The sequence below is a fragment of the Podarcis tiliguerta genome (genome assembly GCF_965153285.1).
Source record: "Podarcis tiliguerta genome assembly, chromosome: 5".
Lineage (NCBI taxonomy): Eukaryota > Metazoa > Chordata > Lepidosauria > Squamata > Lacertidae > Podarcis > Podarcis tiliguerta.
In genome coordinates, this window is record NC_139538.1 from 24,262,326 (window position 1) to 24,285,879 (window position 23,554).

The 23,554-nt window shown below is 48.3% G+C and overlaps 1 protein-coding gene and 1 long non-coding RNA gene across 7 annotated transcripts in view; one reads left to right on the plus strand and one right to left on the minus strand.

Annotated features, from left to right (window-relative positions):
- Nucleotides 1-2,488: 2,488 nt before the first annotated feature.
- LOC310678746 lies at nucleotides 2,489-4,945 on the minus strand. Its single transcript, XR_014511928.1, has 3 exons — nucleotides 4,194-4,945; nucleotides 3,119-3,333; nucleotides 2,489-2,714 (listed from the first exon to the last, which is right to left on the minus strand). It is a non-coding gene; the product is annotated as an uncharacterized lncRNA (long non-coding RNA).
- CP (ceruloplasmin) overlaps nucleotides 3,449-23,554 on the plus strand; it is a 34,780-nt gene continuing 14,674 nt past the window's right edge. For 3 of the 6 annotated variants that reach the window (XR_014511860.1, XM_083442632.1, XM_083442631.1), the window contains exons 1-7: nucleotides 3,488-3,697; nucleotides 8,196-8,440; nucleotides 16,421-16,633; nucleotides 18,300-18,470; nucleotides 19,819-20,073; nucleotides 21,239-21,404; nucleotides 22,681-22,820. Coding sequence is in view for 5 of the 6 variants with exons in the window: in XM_083442632.1 (XP_083298758.1) it covers nucleotides 3,543-3,697; nucleotides 8,196-8,440; nucleotides 16,421-16,633; nucleotides 18,300-18,470; nucleotides 19,819-20,073; nucleotides 21,239-21,404; nucleotides 22,681-22,820 (1,345 nt within the window). In the remaining variant the exon portion in view is untranslated. Of the gene's footprint in view, nucleotides 3,698-8,195; nucleotides 8,441-16,420; nucleotides 16,634-18,299; nucleotides 18,471-19,818; nucleotides 20,074-21,238; nucleotides 21,405-22,680; nucleotides 22,821-23,554 lie in introns of all 6 variants that reach the window. The other 3 variants (XM_083442633.1, XM_083442634.1, XM_083442635.1) reach the window with 3 other exon arrangements.

Sequence of the window (23,554 nt, forward strand, 5' to 3'; positions counted from 1 at the left end):
ATTTCATATCCTTCTTTTTGTTTCCTGCACAATGGCTTGTAAAATTTAATAAGACTTTTATTAATTGCATTTCAGTGAATGCAAATGAACTTAATGAAGCAATTAAGCACAATTTTTTTTGGTCAAATTACAGAAGGAAAAAGCACATGTTCTTACATTGCAGGAAACACATATTAATAGTGCCTTTAAACGTGGTTTTTTAAAAAAGAAAAACCAGATTAGGCCAACTGTATTGTTCTGTGGTCAATTCTAAAACAAAAGATGAAGCCATATATCAGAATAAGCTATAAGCTATTACATGAAGTTCAAGATGTTCTGTGAGCTAATTTAGGCAGATTCTGTTTTTGAAAAGGGCGTTTTATGCAGTCAACAGGATCAGTATGTCCCCAGTGAAAATATGCCTTTCATAGGCATCTCATTGGCCATCATGAGAACAAGCTGCTAGACTAGATGAGCCTTTGGCCTGATCCAGCAGAGGCCTCTTCTTATAGTCTTATGTCAACTATCTAAAAGCTTCAGATATCTTTGCAGCAGAGCAGAGACATCACCTTGCCAACAAAGGTCCGTATAGTTAAAGCCATGGTTTTCCCAGTAGTGATGTATGGAAGTGAGAGCTGGACCATAAAGAAGGCTGATTGCCGAAGAATTGATGCTTTTGAATTATGGTGCTGGAGGAGACTCTTGAGAGTCCCATGGACTGCAAGAAGATCAAACCATCCATTCTTAAGGAAATCAGCCCTGAGTGCTCACTGCAAGGACAGATCGTGAAGCTGAGGCTCCAATACTTTGGCCACCTCATGAGAAGAGAAGACTCCCTGGAAAAGACCCTGATGTTGGGAAAGATGGAGGGCACAAGGAGAAGGGGATGACAGAGGACGAGATGGTTGGACAGTGTTCTCGAAGCTACTAACATGAGTTTGACCAAACTGCAGGAGGCAGTGGAAGACAGGAGTGCCTGGCGTGCTCTGGTCCATGGGGTCACGAAGAGTCGGACACGACTAAACGACTAAACGACAACAACATCTTTGCAGCAGGCCAGTTGATTATAGCAATCAACACAAACCCAGTTATGCAGCTATAGGAAGAGAGCAGAAACCACTGAAAATGTCATTTGGATCATGCAGACATTATTTTCAGCAAACTGTTATTTTGAGACATGGGTTTGGATCTGGGCAGAGCAATCCTAACATCTGGCTGGACACATCCCGACATCTGAAGCCCTGTCCCTCGTGCTAACCAGGGCAGAAGGTAGGGATGCTGTTTGTTTTACTTTTTGCCGTGCCAGTTCCAGGTCCAGGTGGCTGCAAATGAGGACTCCGAGGATGATCTTGAGGGATCAGCAGATCCAAACTGCTGGCCCCAACCCCAAATGCCCCTTATGGGGACTTACCACTCCCAGACGCTTCTTTTCTCACTCTGTGCAGATCGGGTTTCTGCAGTGGAGTCCTTATCCTACCCCCTTCAACAGCAAAGATCAGGGTGTTGGGATTGTACTGCAAGATCACCTAAGGAAGTTCACAGAAGGAAAGTTTTCCAGTCCGTTCTTTCCCATGCAACCAGAAGGTCCCTCCCCTAGCACCCTAGCCCATAGTAAAACATCAAACATTGTTGTTGTTGTTTAGTCGTTTAGTCGTGTCCGACTCTCCGTGACCCCATGGACCAGAGTGTTGGTTTCTGTTTCCCTCACTGAGCTGCAGCTGGTAGTCACAAGACTATGTTTTCATTCCACAGTTCAAGTTACTGTTGGGTTCCCACGGGTAAGGGAGACTGGATGTGACGTACACTCGTTTCCTGTTTCTTTGTTCTGTCGTTTCTTTGTTGAGAGAGTTGCTCTCTGCTCTCACATAGGCAAGATGTACATTTGTGTGTTTCTCGGTATAGCAAAATAAAATAGCAATGTAGCCATACCTTCCTCATCCTTTCGTTGCGGACTACGAGATTACACTCTGCTGGGCTCAGGACAAAATGAGCCATATCAGCTCCAGATAGGCCGGAGCTGAATAAACTAACACAGAGCACGCCAGGCACTTCTGTCTTCCACTGCCTCCCGCAGTTTGGTCAAACTCATGCTGATAGCTTCAAGAACACTGTTCAACCATCTCGTCCTCTGTCGTCCCCTTCTCCTTGTGCCCTCCATCTTTCCCAACATCAGGGTCTTTTCCAGGGAGTCTTCTCTTCTCATGAGGTGGCCAAAGTATTGGAGTCTCAGCTTCAGGATCTGTCCTTCCAGTGAGCACTCAGGGCTGATTTCCTTAAGAATGGAGAGGTTTGATCTTCTTGCAGTCCATGGGACTCTCAAGAGTCTCCTCCAGCACCATAATTCAGAAGCATCAATTCTTCGGCGATCAGCCTTCTTTATGGTCCAGCTCTCACTTCCATACATCACTACTGGGAAAACCATGGCTTTTACTATACGGACCTTTGTTGTCAAGGTGATATCTCTACTTTTTAAGATGCAGTCTAGGTTTGTCATTGCTTACCTCCTGATACAGGGCTGCCTTCAGATGACGAATAAAAGTTATGTAGTTCTTTATCTCCTTGACATCTGAAAGGAGGGCGTTCTACAGGGAGGGCACCACTACTGAGTGGTTGATGATAGACTGTTAGATCCTATTTGCATTCCATACCTAATAAGTAACCACATGATTAGATAAAAAGAAGAACTTGGGTGGAGAGAAAAAAATCAGGCAGGAAATGTTGGTCTGACTTGAAACCTGGAAGGGATAAATATAATTTAATAAATATAATTAAAATGTCTGTGCTTCCTAAAATTATTTTCCTATTCTGCCATGTATCAATCTTTTTAACAGATAAAATTTGGAGAGAGTAGCGGAATTGACTGAATGGACAGATTCATCTGCGTGCATACAAAACTAGTCATTCTTAAAATTGCGCATGACTCTTCCTATACTAAAAGGCATTGAATTTAGTCTTTGGCACTCTGCTATCAGGCTGCTAAATTTATATGGACTTTATCAACTGGATGAGCAATGAGGAAGACCAAACAAGCATGAATGTAGAACAAACCATTTGTAAAATCCCTCAGTACTTGCTAGGGTGAATAAAGAAAAAGAAAAGGAGACCTCTTTCGAAATTTGACAACTTTAATATTACTGACCACATGGAATCCACGTCACTGTCTTGCTGCTTGAAACCTTATGTCGTGGAATGCAGGAAAATCCACTAGGACCATGTCCAAGAAAGTAGATGGGCATTGCTTTCACACCGGGGAAACTCCCAAAAAAATTCACGGGGAGCTTTAATCCTTTAAACCCTTTTGATGGGGGAAAGTTTCTTTTACAGAAGGTCTTATTTGCATTTGAAGGAGGTTGGCTGAAATCAAAAGGAAGTTTTTTCTAAAAATACTAATCCGTCAGCTGCCCGAGTTACTGGCATCAAATCTGGCTGTTTATTCTAGCAAGCATTGTGCAATCTTTTAGTCTACTGAACTATGCAACAGCAACCATGGGGGCGGGTGCGTAGGGGAAATCCTGATCTTATAAAGGGAACACGATCTTCTGTTACACCGGCAGCAATAGAAAATGGAGCTGTTCGTACTAAGCCACTTGCTGGCTTGCTGCTTCTTACAGGCCTGGGCAGCAGATAGGGAATATTACATTGGGATTACAGAAACGGATTGGAATTATGCTCCCGGGACAAAGAACATCATATCTGGAAATCCGTTTTCAGAAGATGAGTAAGTGATACTCGCTTTCGGCTAACTGTATTGAAAACAAGCTTTCACCTTTTAGTATAGACGATTTATCTCTGTTGATTTTAATGGGTGCTCAGTAAATGCATGTTGTAGTACAGCCTGATGCAAAGAAGGATGAGACTCTGGTACTTGCAACAACAAATTTCAGCCGATGCAGTTTTGTTCAAGCTATGCCTGCAAAAATTGTATACGTGGCTTCTTTTCTTTATTGTCACATTAGTATACAGTGGTACCTTGGGTTAAGAACTTAATTTGTTTTGGAGGTCTGTTCTTAACCTGAAACTGTTCTTAACCTGAGGTACCACTTTAGCTAATGGGGCCTCCTACTGCAGCTACACGATTTCTGTTCTCATCCTGAAGCAAAGTTCTTATCCTGAGGTACTACTTCTGGGTTAGCGGAGTCTTTAACCCAAAGCTGTCAATTTACAGATTTGAAAATAAGGGACCAGCAGCCAAAATAAGGGACCTGCGGCCTCACCTGTTCCAGGCACTCCAGTCTTCCTGTCCTTCTGCAGTCTGGTCAAACTCATGCTGGTAGCTTCGAGAACACTGTCCAACCAACTTTGTAACCAGAGGTTCAACTGAATAGAATCTGAATCACATGCACCACAAGGCCTATGCAGCCTCAACGTAAGATGGCTCCCCGGCCTGGCTTTGCACTGTAAAGTTTGCAGCAGCACGTGCAACAAAATGGCGTCCAGCATTCAAAAAACCCCTCAGCTTGCATTAACTAGCCACACACAAGGCATGCAAGCTCCACCCCCCAGTCGTTCTTAGACTTCTTATTGGGTGAGCAACACAGCCAAGCAACACAGTTGGAACCTCCCTCCTCCCTGGCCGGCAGGGAGGGAGGGAGAGGAGCTGCTTCCTTTGAAATTTAAGGGACATCATTTAAGGGACATTTAAGGGACATCTATCAATAAGGGACAGCAGTGGGACATGGCGCTGGAATAAGGGACTGTCCCTTCAAATAAGGGACACTTGACAGCTATGCTTTAACCTGAAGCATCTGTAACCTGAAGCGTCTGTAACCCGAGGTACCACTGTACAGATTTGCTTCTATCGAAGTATACTGGCTGCTTAAGGACTACTTAAGAAAAAAAGTTGATTTGTATGGAAAGGAAAAGTGGCTCATGTGGTTCCTACAGGATGCAGCGATGGCCACTAACCTAGGTGGCTTTAAAAGAGGAATAGACAAATTCATGGAGAAGAGGGATGTCGAAGGCCACTAGCCATGATGTCTATGCTCTGCCTCCATTCAGAGGCAGTAATACTTCTGAATACCACAGGAGGGGAGAGCGCTCTTTGGGCTCAGTTACTGCTTGTAGGCTTCCCACAGGTGTCTGGCTGGCTACTGTGAGAACAGGATGTTGGACTAGATGATTCAGCAGGGCCATCTTATGTTCTCCTCCAACCAGCCTGAGCGTTCAGCTTAATTTACTTGGCTTATGAGGAGTTTAGCTATTGCCCTGTGTCTATTGAGCGTTTGTTCTGATTTGTTTGTGCGGTGGTTATACAACACTGAACCTCCTGCACCCATCCTGATTTGCTTGTGATATGTTTATATGTGTTCATGTGGGCAATTCCTCCACCCAGGGCCACCTTACCCATAGGCACTAGGGGCGCGGGGCACCTGGGCGCCAGGCTCTCAGGGGCGCCAGGCCAAGAGTCTGGGGCCTGAGAGTTGAGTCTGGGGAGGAGCCCGCCTGTCGGTTGGAGTGCCACGGCGGGCTCTTCTGTTGTGGGCGGTTCTGCGCTGCGAGTTTGGGAGTGACCGAGACAGTGAGACGCTGAGGCGACCGGCTGGCTCCGCCCTCCTGCGCGCCTGGGACTGGGCAACCGGGGGGGGGGGCGCTGGGCGGATCTTTGCACCCCAGCACCACATAAGCTTAAGACAGCCCTACCTCCACCTCACACTTTTCTTTTATATATATATAATTTTTATTCAGTTTACAAATAAAACAAATTGATACAATTCATACAGTTTTTTACATCCAATCTCTTTTTTTGACTTCCCTCAACTTGGCTGGTACTCCTTCCCTTCTTAATTTCTTACACATTTCTGAAATCTCACCTAATTATTTATAAATTAAATCTTATTTCACTCAAATTCTAGCATTTCTTTTTTACAGAGCTTCATTAAAGCTTACAAGCGTTATTTGTTTTTCACTTAAGTTATGCATGTATTCTGTAAACTTTTCCCAATCTTCTGTGAATCTCTGATCTCGTCAATTTTGAATTCTTCCTGTCAGTCTATCAAGTTCTGCAAAGTCCATCATCTTCATTCTCCATTCTTCTAATGTAGGTAACTCTTCTTGCTTCCATTTCTGAGCCATCAATATTCTTGCTGCTGTCACTGCATATAAAAATAATTTCCTATCTTTCTTATTTATCTCATTCCCTACAATACCAAGTAAGAGTGCTTCTGGTTTCTTAACAAAGGTATATTTAAACATTTTTTTTAATTCGTTATATATCATTTCCCAATAACTTTTTACTTTCTTGCACTCCCACCACATATGGTAAAATGTACCCAGCTCACACTTTTCAATGCATTTCACTGTCACTTTCCAAATCATAAACAGTCCAAATATTTTCTTAAAGCTGACAGATCCTTTTAACCTGCCGTCACTGCATGAATCTAAAGTTTCCCTCTGAGTTTTGATTCCCTCCCACAAAATACTGGCGCTCTTGAGGCACCCCAAAATGTTGTGGTGAGACAGTCTATACATCTAAATTAATTTAGAGTTATTTTTACAGTGCAATCCTATTCAAGTCTACTCAGATGCATGCCCCATTGTGTGTAGTGGTTCTTGTGGTTTAAAATAAACCAATTATAAGCAAACAGTCATTCTGAGGAGAGAGGAGTGGTTTGATAAGAAGTGAGGTTGTGGCCATGGGTTCTGTGTTCGAGAAGGATGTGGAAATGCAGAGATGGCAATCTCTGCTGGAGAAGTGTTGAAACAGGAAGCAAGAGCAGAAGACGGTCAAAGAGAAAAATCTGTTAATCCTTCCTCAAGGGCTCTCATGTGAGATGCAAAAGAGGCGTTTGAGGACAATGACATGACACAATGAGCACTCAAAATCAACAAAGCTGATCCTGGCCTTTGCCCCTCCCTTTGCTTAATCTAGGCATCTTACCAACCCCAGTCTCCTTGTCTTTGTTGAAAGCAGCTGGGCAAGAATGAGGAAAGAAATTCAAAGGACTGAGAAACACAGTGCCTCTCAGGGGCTAGCAATAACCAGACACACAGAGTATTTCTGAAGAGCAAAGCAAAGGGAAAAGGCTGGGCGACACCAACAAGAGACATACAACAGACCTTCACTGCCGTGGTGTGTCGGCAACTCTATTAGCCCTCTGACAAAGCACAGAGGCATAGGGTCCAATTTCTTTCTTGGTGTAAATTCACTGAGAACAGCGAAGTTGCACTGTGGGGTTGCTTTTGGCCTATGACGCTTGACGTTTCACTTTTAACCTCTACTTAAACCCTTTAGCCCTCAGGAATCTTAGCTATGAGGTGGAGTTTTAATGAAAGCTATTATCTTTGCAGAGGAAGAGAAGGAGACCTTCCAATTAAATATGAATTATTTGGACAGTCCAAGGAGAGCCATGACATGCACATCCGATTTAATTTGTGACTCACAGAGCTGCCTGTAAACAGGCTCATAGCCTGAGCCTTTGCAGCAACACTGGTCTCCTTTGGAAATCTCCTCCTTGCAGACAAAAACCCAATAAGGAGAAACTACCCGTTGCACATTGTCAACCAGTCCTAGGTGGGGAAGCTTGGATGAGGAGTTTGCCAAATGTGTGGTGACATTTCAGTGGGTCTCCTCTGTTGCTGCACCCTGCTGAAAAAAGCCCATTCTCATGTTGCCACCTTCTCATGGAGCAGGCACGTGAAGAAGGGCCTCAGATGATGACCACAGGGTCCATGTCAGTTCATATGAGGAGAGGCGGTCCTTGAGATATTGCGGTCCTGAGCCATTTAAGGCTTTATAGGTCAAAATCATCACGTTGAATTAGGCCCGGAAACCAATTGGCAGCCAGTGCAGTCAGGCCAGGACTGGTGCTCTAATTATCATTATTTATTGCTATAATTAGCTGTTTTTAACATCTTGTACCTCTGTAAATCTTGGGATTTACTCAAGCCAGATGACATCTCCCTCTTGTGCATGGATGACGCCATTTTGTCTATGTAAGCAATGGCACTCGCCTCCGAACTTCGGAAATAGAAGGAATGATAATAATAGTTAATTTGAGACAAAACATATGCTGTGTGGAAGCAGTAATCATAGGACCACAGAATTGTAGAGGTGGAGGGGACGACCCCCTGCAATGCAGGGATCTTTTGCCCAGTGTGGGGCAAAACCCCACAACCCTGAGCTTAAGAGTCTCATGTTCTACTGACTGGGCTATCCCAGTGTACCCAGGATTTTTTTAAAGGACTTACGCTGACATGATTGTGTGTTGATCCTTTAGGCAAGCTGCTGTCTTTCTCCAACAAGGCCCAGACCGGATAGGAAGCACATACAAAAAAGCTGTGTACATGCAGTTCACAGACAACTCATACAGCCATATTATTGCAAAACCACCGTGGCTGGGCTTCCTGGGTCCCATTCTTAAAGCAGAAGTTGGAGACACACTCATCATCCACGTAAAGAATTTTGCGACAAGGGCCTACACACTCCACCCCCATGGTGTCAAATACACAAAAGAAAACGAAGGTAAACCTCCATTCGTGTTTCAACAGTCTTCAGGAATACCAACTGATTCCATACCTTTCCTGTTTTGTAACAGAATTGCATCATTATGCTTGTAGACACCCACCCAGTGCTGTGAGGAACACCTTGAATTACAGTCAGGGTTGCCAACTGACAGGGTAAATCAACTGGACAAATCTAGTATAGTTGGCAAGACTGAGGGGGCAGCTGCACCTCTGACATTTTTGTGCTGATATTAATGTCTGACTCGATCCAACTCCCCACAGGCATACAACCCTATGGGTGTAGGATAGGATGCGGGTGGCGCTGTGGTCTAAACCACTGAGCCTCTTGGGCTTGCCGATGAGAAGATCAGCGGTTCAAATCCCCGTGATGGGGTGAGCTCCCGTTACTCTGTCCCAGCTCCTGTCAACCCAGCAGTTCGAAAGCATGCCAATGCAAGTAGATAAATAGGTACTGCTGTGGCAGGAAGGTTTACCTTACCTATGGGTGTAGGGTTCTTTTTCTGCAACTAGGAAATCTGCCCCACCCCCAACACCTTCAATTTTGAGATGCAGGAGAAATTCGTTTGCTTCACATTTTAATCCCAACCTGCTCAGCCACACTTAACTTTGCTCTGTGCTTTCTAGGCAAAATTCTGAGTTTCCCAAGTCCGTGTCTGAGCAGTTTTTTTCTTCCTCCAGAGCTTTCCCTGGGGAAACCCAGATTATACCCTTGGATCAGAGCGAATGCCAATCTGCAGAAAACCCAATTGCTGTTTGTTCCGATTCATCAGTGAAATGTTTGTTTTCCCAGGGAAAGCAATGGGACAAAAAAACCCCACCACTCAAATCTGTCTTCTTCTTTGGCGATCACTCGTAGCCGAGTAAGATTGTCTTCCATAAACATGGTTTTAACAATGAGTCCGTAAGTGACTGTGGAGGCCAGTTCTGGATCCACACGTCCTTCCAAGGTGGGGACATTGGTTTCCGGGTGGGAGTTGATCACAGTGAGGATTTGCCAAGCGTGCCTTCCTCTTAGCACGTTTCTCCCTTGCGTCCTGAGTTCGAGTGTCTTCAAAGTCCATGACACCTTTGGTAAAGGCTGTTCTCCAACTGGAGCGCTCGCAGGCCAGTGTTTCCCAGTTGTCAGTGTTTAAACTACATTTTTAAAGATTTGCCTTGAGACAGTCTTTAATCCCTTTTTGTTGACCAATGGCATTTCGCTTTCCATTTTTAAGTTCGGAATAGAGTAGTTGTGCCAAATCTGAACCTGTGTCTAGAAACATGGCACAAAAGGAAATGTGAAGGAGTCCTAAACTGCATTTCCCTAGCTACTGGATTGTGCCCAATGATAGTCATACTCAGAGGAGACCCACCAAAATTAATGGACATGACTACCTTAGGTCCAATACTTGCAATTGGTTGAACTTAATTGGCTACAAATAAGTATGTGAACTGAGGGGCAGCTGTCTCCCAGTACATTTCTGAGCACAATTGAAAATGTTGATGCTGACCTTGAAAGCCCTAAATGGCCTTGGCCCAGCATACCTGAAGGAGCGTCTCCATCCCCATCATTCAGCCCTGACACTGAGGTCCAGCGCCGAGGGCCTTCTGGCGGTTCCCTCACTGTGAGAAGTGAGGTTACAGGGAACCAGGCAGAAGGCCTTCTCAGTAGTGGTGCCCGCTCTGTGGAACACCCTCCCATCAGATGTCAAACAAATAAACAACTATCTGACTTTTAGAAGACATCTGAAGGCAGCTGTGATGGCCTGGGATTCCGATTCGGAGGATGAAACAGAGGAATCCCGGCCTGCACAGGAGTCCCCGCCTCCAGGGCCGGCTGAACTGGGGCAAGGCCTAGATGCTGAAGAGCCTGCACCTGTGGCAGTGCATCAGGAGCTGGCCCCAGGTGAAGCCCTTCTGGCCCCAGAGAGGCTTGACGACTCAGTGGCCACAGGTGAGCCTCCTCCAGGGCCCAGTAACCCTTCGGCCTCTCCTGATCTGCAGAGGTTTAGAGCAGAGAGGCGAAGGGAACTGGTTGCCCCCAGGAGGAGTGCTCGCCTTAAGGCCAGAGGAGGCGGGGCTCCTGGGGGCCGGGACCGCCCCTGGCCTTAGAAGAGGATAAAAGCCCAGTCAGCCCGGTCCCAGGTTGCGGGAGCAACGTCGTTGTTGGCTTCGGACCTTCCTGCGTTCCTGATCCCTGCTCGGCCTCCTGTTCCTGACTATCCGGTACTCCTGTTCCCTGCTCGGCCTCCTGTCCCCGACCATCCGGTGTTCCTGTTCCCTGCACAGCCTCCTGTTCCAGCGTTCCTGTTCACCGCCCGGCACTCTGCCTCGGACCTTGCCCCTCTTCGTGTGGACTCTGCTACACCCAAGGTACCTTACCCCCGGGACCAGCACAGTTTGCTCCCGCCACCTCCCGCACTCCCCCTTCGTAGGGGTGCGTTCGGGAAGAGCCAGAGGCCATGGCTGAACAGGCGGCTGCACTGGTGGCTTTGGCCCAGGAGAACCAGGCCTTGTCTCACACCGTGCAGCAGCTCAGTGACGCGGTTGAGGCACTTCAGCAACGCTTGGAAGCCCTACCGGCTCCTGGGGCCGACGCCCCGGCTCCGGGCAAGTACCCAGTGGCTTTGCCTGAGAAATTTGATGGAGCCCCGGCCAGCTTTCCCATGTTCCTGGCCCAGGCCAAACTGTATATTCAGGGGCGAGCCCGGAACTTTCCTGACGACCGTACCAAGGTGCACTTTTTGATTAGCTTGTTAAAGGACCAGGCGGCCAAGTGGGCGTTGCCGCTACTCAGGCAAGACTCCCCCTTGCTGGCAGACTATACGGGGTTTTGCAATCGTTTGGAGGCCGCGTTCGGCAACCCCCAGAAAGAGAGTCAAGCCAACCGGGCGATTCGGCATTTGAAACAGGGCAAGTCCACGGTGGCCACATATACCACGGAGTTTCGGCTGTTGGCACAGGACTTGACCTGGAATGACTCGGCACTGCGGGACCAGTATCTCGAAGGGCTTTCGGACGAGGTACTGGACCAGTTGGCCACAATGGAACGCCCCACCACGCTGGACACTCTCATTCAACGGAGTCTACAAATAGACGACCGGTTGGAGGATCGTCGTCAGGCCCGGGGTCGCCGACACTTCCAGTTCACGGCACCAGCTTTTTCCGGCAGCCCCACGGTCACAACTGATTTAACGGAGGAGCCTATGCAGCTCGGGGCAGTGCGGCCACGCCTTTCCCCCGCAGAGAAGGCGCGGCGTCGGGATGGAAATCTCTGTCTTTACTGTGGCGGAAGTGGACACTTCGCTCGGTCCTGCCCTGAGAAACGCCAGCCGCAGGGAAACCGCCAACCCCAGTAGCTGATGGCCCTAGCTACCGGGGGTCCCAAACCGTACAGAATGGGCCCGCACCAATGGACTTGCAACATCTTATGGTTTCGGTACGTTTGTACCCTCCAGGTGGGCCCTGGATCCTCACCCATGCTTTGGTAGATTCAGGGGCAACCCGCTCCTATATGGACGCTGCTTTTGCCGCCCATCATCAGGTGCCACTTCGGAACAAGCCAGTACCGGTCCAGGTGGAAGCGATTGACGGACGACTTCTGCGGTCAGGTGCCGTTACTCAGGAGACCCAGCCTCTGGTCCTGTGTCTCCAGCAGCACCGGGAGTTGCGAACTTTGGACATTGCCTCTATGCCCCGCTTCCCCCTGGTGCTCGGGATGGACTGGCTGGAAGCCCACAACGTTCAGATTGACTGGGTCAAACGGACCGTGCACTTCCCAGTCCCATGTTCCCATGCTCAATCCGGAACGCTGGCGTCCGCGCCCTCAGAGGAGGCAGCACCCACGCTCCCAGCCGTGTACCAGGACTACCAGGACGTGTTCGAGGAACGGGGGGCAGACCAGCTGCCGCCGCATCGGCCTTTTGACTGCGGCATAGACCTCCAACCCGGAGCGCCTTTACCAGTGAGTCGCTTATATTCCCTAACAGAGCCAGAGCGCGAGGCTTTGCAGGACTTCTTGCGCAAGAACCTGGAGCGTGGGTTCATTAGGCCTTCCACCTCGCCCACCGCGGCACCGGTGCTTTTTGTTAAGAAGAAATGTGGGGAACTCCGCCCTTGCCATGATTACCGAGCCCTGAACAAAATTACCGTCCCAGACCGGTACCCCTTGCCCCTTATCTCGGAGCTGCTGGAGCGGGTGCAAGGGGCACAGGTGTTCACCAAGCTGGACCTCCGGGGGGCCTACAACTTGATTCGGATCCGAGCCGGGGATGAGTGGAAGACAGCGTTTGGGACCCGGTACGGGCAGTTCGAATATTTGGTTATGCCTTTCGGTTTGTGCAACGCGCCTGCTGTGTTTCAACGCTACATCAACCACGTGTTTCAGGACTTGTTAGACAAGTACGTGGTGGTGTATTTGGATGACATACTGATTTACTCCCGTGACCCGGCCCGCCATGAGGGACATGTCCGGACCGTGCTGCAGCGCTTGCGTGAGCACCGTTTGTACGCAAAGCTCAGCAAGTGCGAGTTCCATCAGCGGACTGTGGACTTCCTTGGTCACCGGCTCTCTCCAGATGGGGTGCAAATGGACCCGGGGAAGGTGACAGCGGTTCAAGAATGGGCGGCACCCCGGAACCGCAAGGACCTACAGCGTTTCCTGGGGTTCGCCAATTACTACCGGACCTTCATCGCTGATTATGCTCATCGCACCACCCCGTTGACCCGGCTACTGCGCCCAAAGACGCCGTTTTCCTGGGACAAGGAGGCAGAGGAGGCGTTTCAGGGGTTGAAGGCCTGTTTCCAGAGGGCACCAATCTTACAACATCCTGACCCCTCTCGACCCTTTGTGGTGGAGACCGACGCTTCCAGTACGGCTCTCGGTGCCGTCTTGTCTCAACAGATTGGTCCTGAAGCGCCACTCTTACCCTGTGCCTTCTATTCCCGCCAGCTCCTACCAGCGGAGCGTAACTATACTGTGTGGGAGCGGGAACTACTGGCCATCAAGGTAGCCTTTGAGGTCTGGCGCCACCATCTTGAGGGGGCACGACATCCGGTGGAGGTGAGAACCGACCACCGGAACCTGGAGTACCTCCAGACCACCCGCAAGCTGAACCAAAGACAGATCCGGTGGGCGTTGTTCTTTTCCCGGTTCCAGTTCCGGATCCGCTACATCCCTAGCTCTCAGAATCAGAAGGCGGATGCCCTGTCCCGGAAACCTGAAGACAACGCAGACACGGTACAGCAAGCAGAACCCACCACGATCCTACCTCCGGCTGCATTCCTGGCCACCCAGGAGGCACAGCCACTGCAGGTTCGGGTGCGGGAACAGCAGCGGGTCGACGCTTGGGCCCAGGAACGACTCCGGGAGCTGGCTGAAGGGTCCAGCCCACAATATCCGGGGCTGGTCCTGCATCAGGGCCTTCTGCTGCACCACGGTCGTCTGTACATCCCGCCAGGGCCACTACGGCTGGAGGTTCTCCGGATGGCCCATGATGCCCCAGCAGCGGGGCACTTTGGACGGTATCGGACCACCCATCTGGTCAGTCGAGAGTTTTGGTGGCCCCGCCTGAAGGCTGACGTGGCTCGCTACGTTGCTGGTTGTGATGTCTGCCGGCGCGCTAAGGGACCTACCGGGCGACCCCCCGGCCTACTTCAGCCATTGCCAGTTCCACCGCACCCTTGGCACACGGTTTCGTTGGACTTTGTAGTGGACTTACCCTCGTCTCGTGGCTGTACCTGCCTTCTGGTTTTCTCCGACCATTTCACCAAGATGGTGCACTGCGCTCCCTGTCCATCTGTACCCACAGCCAAGGAAACTGCTCAGCTGTACCTTCAGCATGTCTTCCGCCTGCATGGCCTACCTGAGCGCGTGGTGTCCGACCGGGGCGTTCAGTTCACATCCCGGTTCTGGCAAGCACTACACCAGACCCTCGGGACGGAGGTCTGCCTCTCGTCAGCCTATCACCCACAGACCGATGGCCAGACGGAACGGGCGAACGCGGTGCTGGAGCAGTACCTCCGGTGTTACTGCAGCTACCAGCAGGATGACTGGGTCGACCACCTGGCATTGGCGGAGTTCGCCTACAATAACGCGGTGAATGCGTCCACCCAGCAGACCCCGTTCCAGGCCAGTTATGGTTATCATCCACGGCTGTTTCCAGAGGTGCTGCCGACATCCGCAGTCCCGGCGGTGACGGAGTGGCTTCAAGAGCTCCAGTCCCAGCAACAGCTTTTGGTGGAGCAACTGCACCAGGCCAAGGAAGCGTACAAGGCCCAGGCCGACCGCCACCGCCAGGTGGGGCCGGAACTTCGCGTCGGTGACCTGGTTTGGCTCTCCACTCGCCACCTCCACCCCTCTCGACCTTCGCGGAAGTTGGACGCCCGCTTCACCGGCCCGTTCCCTATCGTAGACCAAGTCTCTCCTGTGGCATTTCGTCTCCGGTTACCCGCAACCCTGAAGGTTCACCCGGTCTTCCACAGGTCCCTTTTGAGTCCGGTGGCCCCACCCGACGAGTTCCACCCGAACCGTCCCCGACCGCAGCCAGTGTTGGTTCGGGGAGAGCCTGAGTACGAGGTGGAACGCATCCTGGACTCCCGATACCGCAGGGGAAAGCTGCAGTATCTCATTGACTGGAAGGGGTACGGACCGGAGGACCGTTCCTGGGAACCTGCGGCCAACGTCCACGCACCTGCCTGCCTCCGAGAGTTCCATGCGACGTACCCCGGCAAGCCGGGTCCGGACCCTCGGTTGAGGGGGGGGCCTGGGAGGGGGGATGGTGTGATGGCCTGGGATTCCGATTCGGAGGATGAAACAGAGGAATCCCGGCCTGCACAGGAGTCCCCGCCTCCAGGGCCGGCTGAACTGGGGCAAGGCCTAGATGCTGAAGAGCCTGCACCTGTGGCAGTGCATCAGGAGCTGGCCCCAGGTGAAGCCCTTCTGGCCCCAGAGAGGCTTGACGACTCAGTGGCCACAGGTGAGCCTCCTCCAGGGCCCAGTAACCCTTCGGCCTCTCCTGATCTGCAGAGGTTTAGAGCAGAGAGGCGAAGGGAACTGGTTGCCCCCAGGAGGAGTGCTCGCCTTAAGGCCAGAGGAGGCGGGGCTCCTGGGGGCCGGGACCGCCCCTGGCCTTAGAAGAGGATAAAAGCCCAGTCAGCCCGGTCCCAGGTTGCGGGAGCAACGTCGTTGTTGGCTTCGGACCTTCCTGCGTTCCTGATCCCTGCTCGGCCTCCTGTTCCTGACTATCCGGTACTCCTGTTCCCTGCTCGGCCTCCTGTCCCCGACCATCCGGTGTTCCTGTTCCCTGCACAGCCTCCTGTTCCAGCGTTCCTGTTCACCGCCCGGCACTCTGCCTCGGACCTTGCCCCTCTTCGTGTGGACTCTGCTACACCCAAGGTACCTTACCCCCGGGACCAGCACAGCAGCCCTGTTTAGGGAAGTTTTTAATGTTTGATGTTTTATCATGTTTTTAATATTCTGCTGGAAGCTGCCCAGAGTGGCTGGAGAAACCCAGACAGATGGGCAGGGTATAAATAATAAATTCTTATTATATTATTATTATTTTGCAATACAATTCTGCAACCAAGAAATGTACGCAAACAGGCATATATTAGGGGCAAGTGGACTCAAACTGCATATGTTAGTGAAGTGGCTTTAAAGGTCTGCACCAACACTTTTAATTGTGCTCGGAAACGTACTGGGAGCCAATGTAGGTCTTTCAGGACCAGTGTTATATGGTCTCAGCGGCCACTCCAAGTCACCAGTCAAGCTGCCACATTCTGGATTAATTGTAGCTTCTGGGTCACCTTCAAAGGTAACTCCACATAGAGTGCATTGCAGTAGTCCAAGCAGGAGATAACCAGAGCATGCACCACTCTGGCGAGACAGTCTGCGGGCAGGTAGGGTCTCAGCCGGCTTACCCGATGGAGCTGGTAGACAGCTGCCCCGGACACAGAGGCACTTGTACCAGTACTGTGATATATTTGTTGCATTTCCTAGGTGCACTTTATCCTGACAACACCTCAGGTTTGCAAAAGAAAGATGATGCCGTGCAACCAGGAGAACAGTATGTGTATAGATGGGAGGTAACTGAAGATCATGGTCCAGCAGCAGGTGATAATAACTGTGTGACCAGAATTTATCACTCACATATAGATGCCCCAAAGGATGTTGCTTCTGGGCTTGTTGGACCTCTGCTCATTTGCAAGAAAGGTAAGGGAAATATGGAAAACGACCGAGTGCTGTCCCCCCCCCCTCAAGAAATGAGAGTCAGAGAATCTTATCTGTTTGCAGTTCATGAGTTGTGTTCCTGAGATTTTAGCTGAAATTTATCTGTGTGAGTCACATGTGCTCCTCATTTCTCTGAGAGGTGAGTAGTTTCAAGGAGCAAATACAACACAGGTTTGGGTTTCCTTTGAAGGAGAGAGCACTGGAAGGTCATGACTTTATTTATGAATATACAAGCAGAGAGTAGATGGAAGCAAACAGGATGTGTGTTCCTGCCAAGTGGAACCCACTGCTTCACATTAGATCTGCAGACTGAGTCACTCTGCATCCTCTGATGTTTCTATAGCCATCAACCAATTCTGTTTCTTCCTGCCTCTCTTTCTCTCTGTCCCCAAATTGCTTCTTCTTATGGCTCTTCAAACACACAAACATCTTACACAAGCCTCTTTCTCACAATTGCAGTGTGTGTGTGTGTGTTTGTCATCTTCCATTCTCTGATAGTTCCTCCATATCTGTTGTGTGTGTTTGTGTCTGGTTTCTAAACATTTCATCATCTGTTGCACCCAACATAACTGCCCTGGATAGCAATAGACTGACCACTCTTATTCATACTGTAGGACCCTCCAGATGACTCAGCTGCTATGCACTGCATGAGGAGTTGCTTTTAGAGATTATTTGAACTATTAGGAAACTTTAATTGGTTAAAAAAAAACAACAACAACACTCCTAGATAGTTGACCAGCAAACGCATTAGGGTTGCCATGTGTCCTCTTTTTCAGCAATAAAAATTGGGATACACTGCATTTATTTGCTTTGAATGGTCGTCACAGTGTCCTCTTTTTTGCTCTCCAAAATATGACAACCCTAAAACACATCCCACCAGTTCTTAAACAGCTGACTGCTGGTCTGCTGTGTATTGTCTGCTGGTCTGTTTCTGATCACAGTTCAAAGGTCTTGGTTTAATCCTTTCAAGACCTTTCAAGCTTAGGATCTGGGAATCTAAAGGAGCATCACTCCCATGTGAACTTGCCCAAATGTTGAGATTGTCTTTGGAGACCTTTAGATAAAGAGAGTGGGTGACCACCGGGGGAAATTCCTTTTCAATAGCAACATCGCATTCAACAACAGAAGGCTGCATCTCAGAACTTGAAAACAGCCTTATTTGATCAGAAAAGCCCATCTAGTTCCACCACCATTCCAGTTCATTTGATGGCCTCAGGTTGTAGTTTTGTGATTTTAGATTTGTTTGATGTTGCTGAGCCATTTAGGGTGTGTTGCTGTTTTAGCCATGATCTTTAACATGGTTCTCTCTCTCTCTCTCTCTCTCTCTCTCTCTCTCTCTCTGTGTGTGTGTGTGTGTGTGTGTGTTTTAGCTGCCTTGAACATTTTTATTTCACATTGAAGAGTTTGCTATAAAGTATTTCAAATAAATAACCTCAAACGTCTCTCTTGGCATTTCCCCACCTGAGTGAATGCCCACTATTCATGCACATGGAGAAAAACGAAAGAGCTGCATTTTCAGACACTGTAGCAGAAAATGGGTTGGCCTCTCCATCATACACCACTGGTGGGCATTTTTCTGGTAACAAATAGCTGGGAGACAATAATTACAGCAGGTAAATGTCCAAAATGTGTCCTTTGTTTTCCTTAGGTACACTGCAGGGTGGAAAAGATAAGGATGTCGACCGAGAATTCATCCTGATGTTTACTGTGGTAGACGAAAACTTCAGCTGGTACTTAAATGATAATATCAAGAAATACTGCTCTGAACCTGACAAAGTTGACAGGAATGAGGAATTCCAAGAGAGCAATAAAATGCACTGTAAGATTACATTTCAGAACAAATTGTTTCATTTTTTTAAGAACCTTCTTTGCAACATGTATATGTGCGTATAACATTACAAGTAAATTCCATAGATATTCACAACTTAGGCAAGATATTGAAAGTTATCCACAGCAGCAGGCAGTCAAGAGATATACTCTCCCTGGACATAGATGTTTCTGCCATAGTGAATCGCTTTTATATTGCTCCACACGAATATCTATATGGTGTATATGTTACTCTAGATAATGTTTTTTAAAAAAACACTATATGGCACCTGTTTAGAAGCTAAGTAGCTGATCGGTAGCTGAATGGCAGACTGCTTAAATGTCCCAAGTTAGTCACTCTGAAGATTCTAAAAACAAGTACAAGATACAGAGTGGGCATCAAAACTCAATGGGTCTCTTGCAAGTTTCCACTAACAAACCCAGTCCAGCAAGGGCCGATTGGTGATGGGCCCTCTGAGCAGGTGTGCAACAACACCAACTTCTGATGTCATGCCTGGGTATAATAATCAATTAAGTGAAATCTACGGAATCAATGTTCTAGATCTAAAGTGGGTTCTGCAAAAAGAAAGCCTGTTTCAGAGGTAGAGTTTTGTTGATTCTACCTCATCATGATTGATGGCGATAGGTTTTTTTGGGCTCAATCCAAGATGCTGGTGTTAACCTTTAAAGCCATGAATGGTTTGAGACCTGGATACTTTTGGAATGGCCTATTTGTTCCAAAACCATCAGTCTCAGGAGGTGAGGATGGTGTCAACCAGGGGTAGGGCTTTGCTAAGTGAGGCCCCCATCGCAATGCTTCTTCAGGCAGTTATTGAAGACCTGGCTTTTTAAAAAGGCCTTTGGTCAATTAACTTTCGCTGGTTCAATTCAATTTGTGCTGCTGCAATCCGTAAATAGATATTGCTAACATATTAATTTGAATGTACTCTGTTTTTGTGGGAGCACCATGGTAGTTTGAGGGACGCAGGTGGTGTTGTGGGTTAAACCACAGAGCCTAGGGCTTGCTGATCAGAAGGTTGGCGGTTTGAATCCCTGTGATGGGGTGAGCTCCTGTTGCTCAGTCCTTGCTCCTGCCAACCTAGCAGTTCGAAAGCACATCAAAGTGCAAGTAGATTAATAGGTACCACTCTGGTGGGAAGGTAAACGGCATTTCCGTGTGCTGCTCTGGTTCGCCAGAAGCAGCTTAGTCATGCTGGCCACATGACCCGGAAGCTCGGCCAATAAAGCGAGATGAGCGCCACAACCCCAGAGTCGGTCACGACTGGACCTAATGGTCAGGGGTCCCTTTACCTTTACCTTATGGTAGTTTGAAATAATCTTTTAACTTTTTTCTTTTAAAGCAATCAATGGATATATGTATGGGTATCTTCCCAATGTCACAATGTGTGCGGGAGAAAATGTGAAGTGGTATCTTTTTGGAATGGGTAATGAAGCCGATATCCATTCAGCCTATTTCCATGGGCAAGTCTTGACAGAAAGGAACCATCGAATTGACACGATCAGCCTCTTCCCGGCTACCTTCGTGGATGCTCTCATGGTGCCAAAGAACGATGGGCAGTGGCTGCTTAGCTGTCAAGTCAATGATCACATAGAAGGTACAAACCAAGGGTTTCTTTTTGCATACCAAAGAATTATAAATATTTTCAAGGTTCCGAAAGGTGTGTTCTCTTGAAGCCTAGAGTTCACAGCATAGGGTTCACTCCTTAAGAAAGTAATAAGATTGAGACAGGCAAAAGGACAGAGACTTTAGTTCAGGGCTGGAGAACCTCTGGCCTTCCAGATGTTGCTGAACTACAGGCTCCCATTATCCCTGGGCATTAGCCATGCTTGCTAGAGCTGGTGTGCATTGTAGTTCAGCAACATCTGGAAGCCCAATTTTTCCCCACACCTGTAAATCTGGGGTGGCTCCCTTTTTTGTCAATGGGCCAGCTTCATCCTTGACCAACCCACTGGGACCCACATGCAAGCAGTGGGTGTGGTTGTGGATCTGGAAGGAATTCCTCAAACTCAAATTGCAAATAATCAGATCTGGGCAGACCATGAGCTGGGTTGGATCAGGGGTCTACAGAATCCACAGCCCCGCAGAATCCTTTACAAGGTTGCTGCCTCTGTTCCTGTAAAAGGTGTTTCTGTTTTCTGGAAAAAAACAGGCAATACAGCTGCCCAGAGCCTGGAACAGCTGGCAGGTGAAGCTCCACAAATGGGGCTCTTTGTCGCTGCATGCTTTGAATTCAATACAGGAAGTCCCCTTGAGAGTGATGGGCCTTGATGATATTTCATTGCTTTCAGGGGGAATTGAACAGGGGAAAACAAGTCTGCGCTAGGGAGCAATTCATTTCACTTTCTCTAACAAATTTGCTTAACTGAGCTGCTCAGATATACTGAATAAAATTATAAGGTTCTGATAACTCATGAAAGACACCCTTCTCCAATCTTGTGGCTCCCAGATGTTTTTGATTACGTCTCCCATTAGTCTAAGCCAGCACAGCTGCTTCCTGGGGATGTTGGGAGTTGTAGTCAAAACAATCTGGAGACCACCAGGTTGTAGAAAGCTGCTGCAGATTCTTGCTGACCAACACAAGCAAGTGAATGCTCATAGCTTTTACAGTGCTTCATGTTAAGATGATTCTTCACAAGGAAATATGGACATGGGGCTTATTGAAGTAAACCTTTAACTTTAAAGAGTCTTCAATCTGTTTGCAGAGATTCCCAGAATTTGAAGTATCCTAACGCCATGTGTTCTGTCTTTCTTTACTTCAGGTGGCATGCGGGCCATTTTTGAGGTGAAAAACTGTAATGGCCATATCCCCTCTCCCAAGAAGAGCACCATATCAAGGCACTATTACATTGCAGCAGAGGAACATGTGTGGAACTATGGCCCATCTGGAATAAATAACTTCACAGGGGAACCATTAATTCTGGATGAGTAAGTATTGCCTTTTAAGCTATCAAACAAACAGGAGCCAGATGATTGCATGAAAAAAATGCGTGCTTCTAATGCACTCACCAGCAGAGCTGTTCAATCTTAGCAAGCAGCTGTCTAGGAGGGGTGTGTAGAGCAGTCCAGTTCAGCAGTGCCTTTCCTTTGTTCGTATGTTCAGAATTTTTTTAGCAGGGAGGGAAGTAAAGAGCCAAGTCTGCACAAGAAGATGTGGCCCTGGTCTGGTACCAGCCCCTGGCATCCTAGGGCAGCTGCTGGGGATCCAGTGCCCCCAAAGGACCCACCAGGGCTTATACTTAGCTTGGGTTCTCAACATTGTGCAGCTAGGCTTGTGAGCTTCAATTACCTACAAGGAATGACACTACATTAGGCACTCTGTGGTATTGAGGGAAATTAAAATGGCAGCTCCCAGCTGTTCTTGGGTTCCCATTGCCGCACCTATGGGGAGGCCTATTAATGTAAGATGGGTCCCTGCCCTGGCCCTACCCTTTGCCTTGTGTATATCAGTTGCCTCAGGGACACGGATGGCGCTATGGTCTAAACCACTGAGCCTCTCGAGCTTGCCAATTAAATCGGGACACTGTTTTTTGAGCTCTGTGCTTTCTTGTGGGTCATGTGAACCAGAAGACACACATCCTGGCTTTAGGCCTGGACATGTTGGAGGGTACGGAATGTGAGAGTTTGGTCAGCTCTTCTCCTTCTTTGCTGCCACAGTTGAGGCAATTGACTGCAAAGGTGATGTGATTTGGAAAGAGGAAGGTTAATGTGATAGAATTGATTCCTAGAGAGGAGAGACAAGGAAGGGAATGTCACCAGCAATCTAGGAAATAGAGCAATTGATGCAGGTCATGACTAGCTGGAACAGCAGCACAAGAGGACATCTACACCTGGGGAAATTCTGCAGCTATTCCATTGATTTTTTAAAAAAAGTTGTTCAGAATGTCGTGTAAAGAGTCAGTGCATGGAAGTGTGGCTAGTCCATAGCAAATTCCCAGTGTGGAAGCAAATGTTGTTACCTTTTGCTCCTTTAAAACCCCTTCATTGTAGTTCTTCCATGCTGCCAGTAAGACTGACCATTTGGGCCTCCAGGTGGAGTCCAACCATCCAAATCACTTTGATTCCAAGTTATGCCATTTAAAGCCAAACAACAGAAGAAATTAGAATGAGATGAGGACTGAACGATTTTAGAATGATGCAGAATGTCTTTCTCTTTGCCGTTAACTGAATGCAGCTCTTGAAAATAATTTGTGTTGCTGCACAGGGAGTCCAAGACATTTTTTGAAAAAAGCGAACAAAGGATTGGTGGATCTTACAAAAAAGCTCTTTTCGTTGAGTATACCAGCAGCGAATTTTCACAGCGCCGGAAGAGGCTCCCTAGTGAAGAACATCTTGGGCTTTTAGGTAAGACTGTTTTTAGCCTCTGGCAATCAAAAGCAGACGAGATTTTCAGTTTCCTAGGCTGAGTCTTTCAAGGCTGAAGACAATACACCTTTTGAGAGGTAAAAGCAATGGTGTCACTAGTTTGGTGTCTGAGTACTGCAAAGGGGTCTGGCAATGTGGTTTTACCCAAAGTGACTGTGGATGGGAGCCTGAGACTTGACACTAAAGAAACCGAAACAGTCCTTTAAAGCAGGAGTGGGGAACATCATGCCCAGAGTCAAAATGCCACTGTTGTGGCCCCCACTAGCAGACCCTGTGCTCGGGCTCTTGAGTCAGTTGTCAGCATTAAAAGTTTTATTCCAAAATTCTCTACATCACCCAAACATAAGTAGGGTTACTGGTTACTGTTAGTTTCTGTTTCTCACTGAGCAGCTGCGTGGAGTCACAGGACTCTGTTTACATTCCAGAGACCTTGCAGTCTCATGGGAAAGGGAGACGGGATGTGACGTTAGTGGTTTCCTGTTTCCTTTGTTCCTTTGTTTCAGTTGCTCTCTGCTTTCATAGAGGATGTCTCTTCTGTTCTGTGTAGTTTAGAAATAAAACTCTTTACTATGTAGCCAAACCTCTCGTCTCTTCCCTGTGCTGGGAACCCTGCTGGATAGAATGTGCTTGAGGCCTCATCAAAAGCTCAGGTCATTAAACACGTCAGAGGCGATTTCAAAGGCTCAGTTCAGAGGAGGATGAGGCCTTATCGG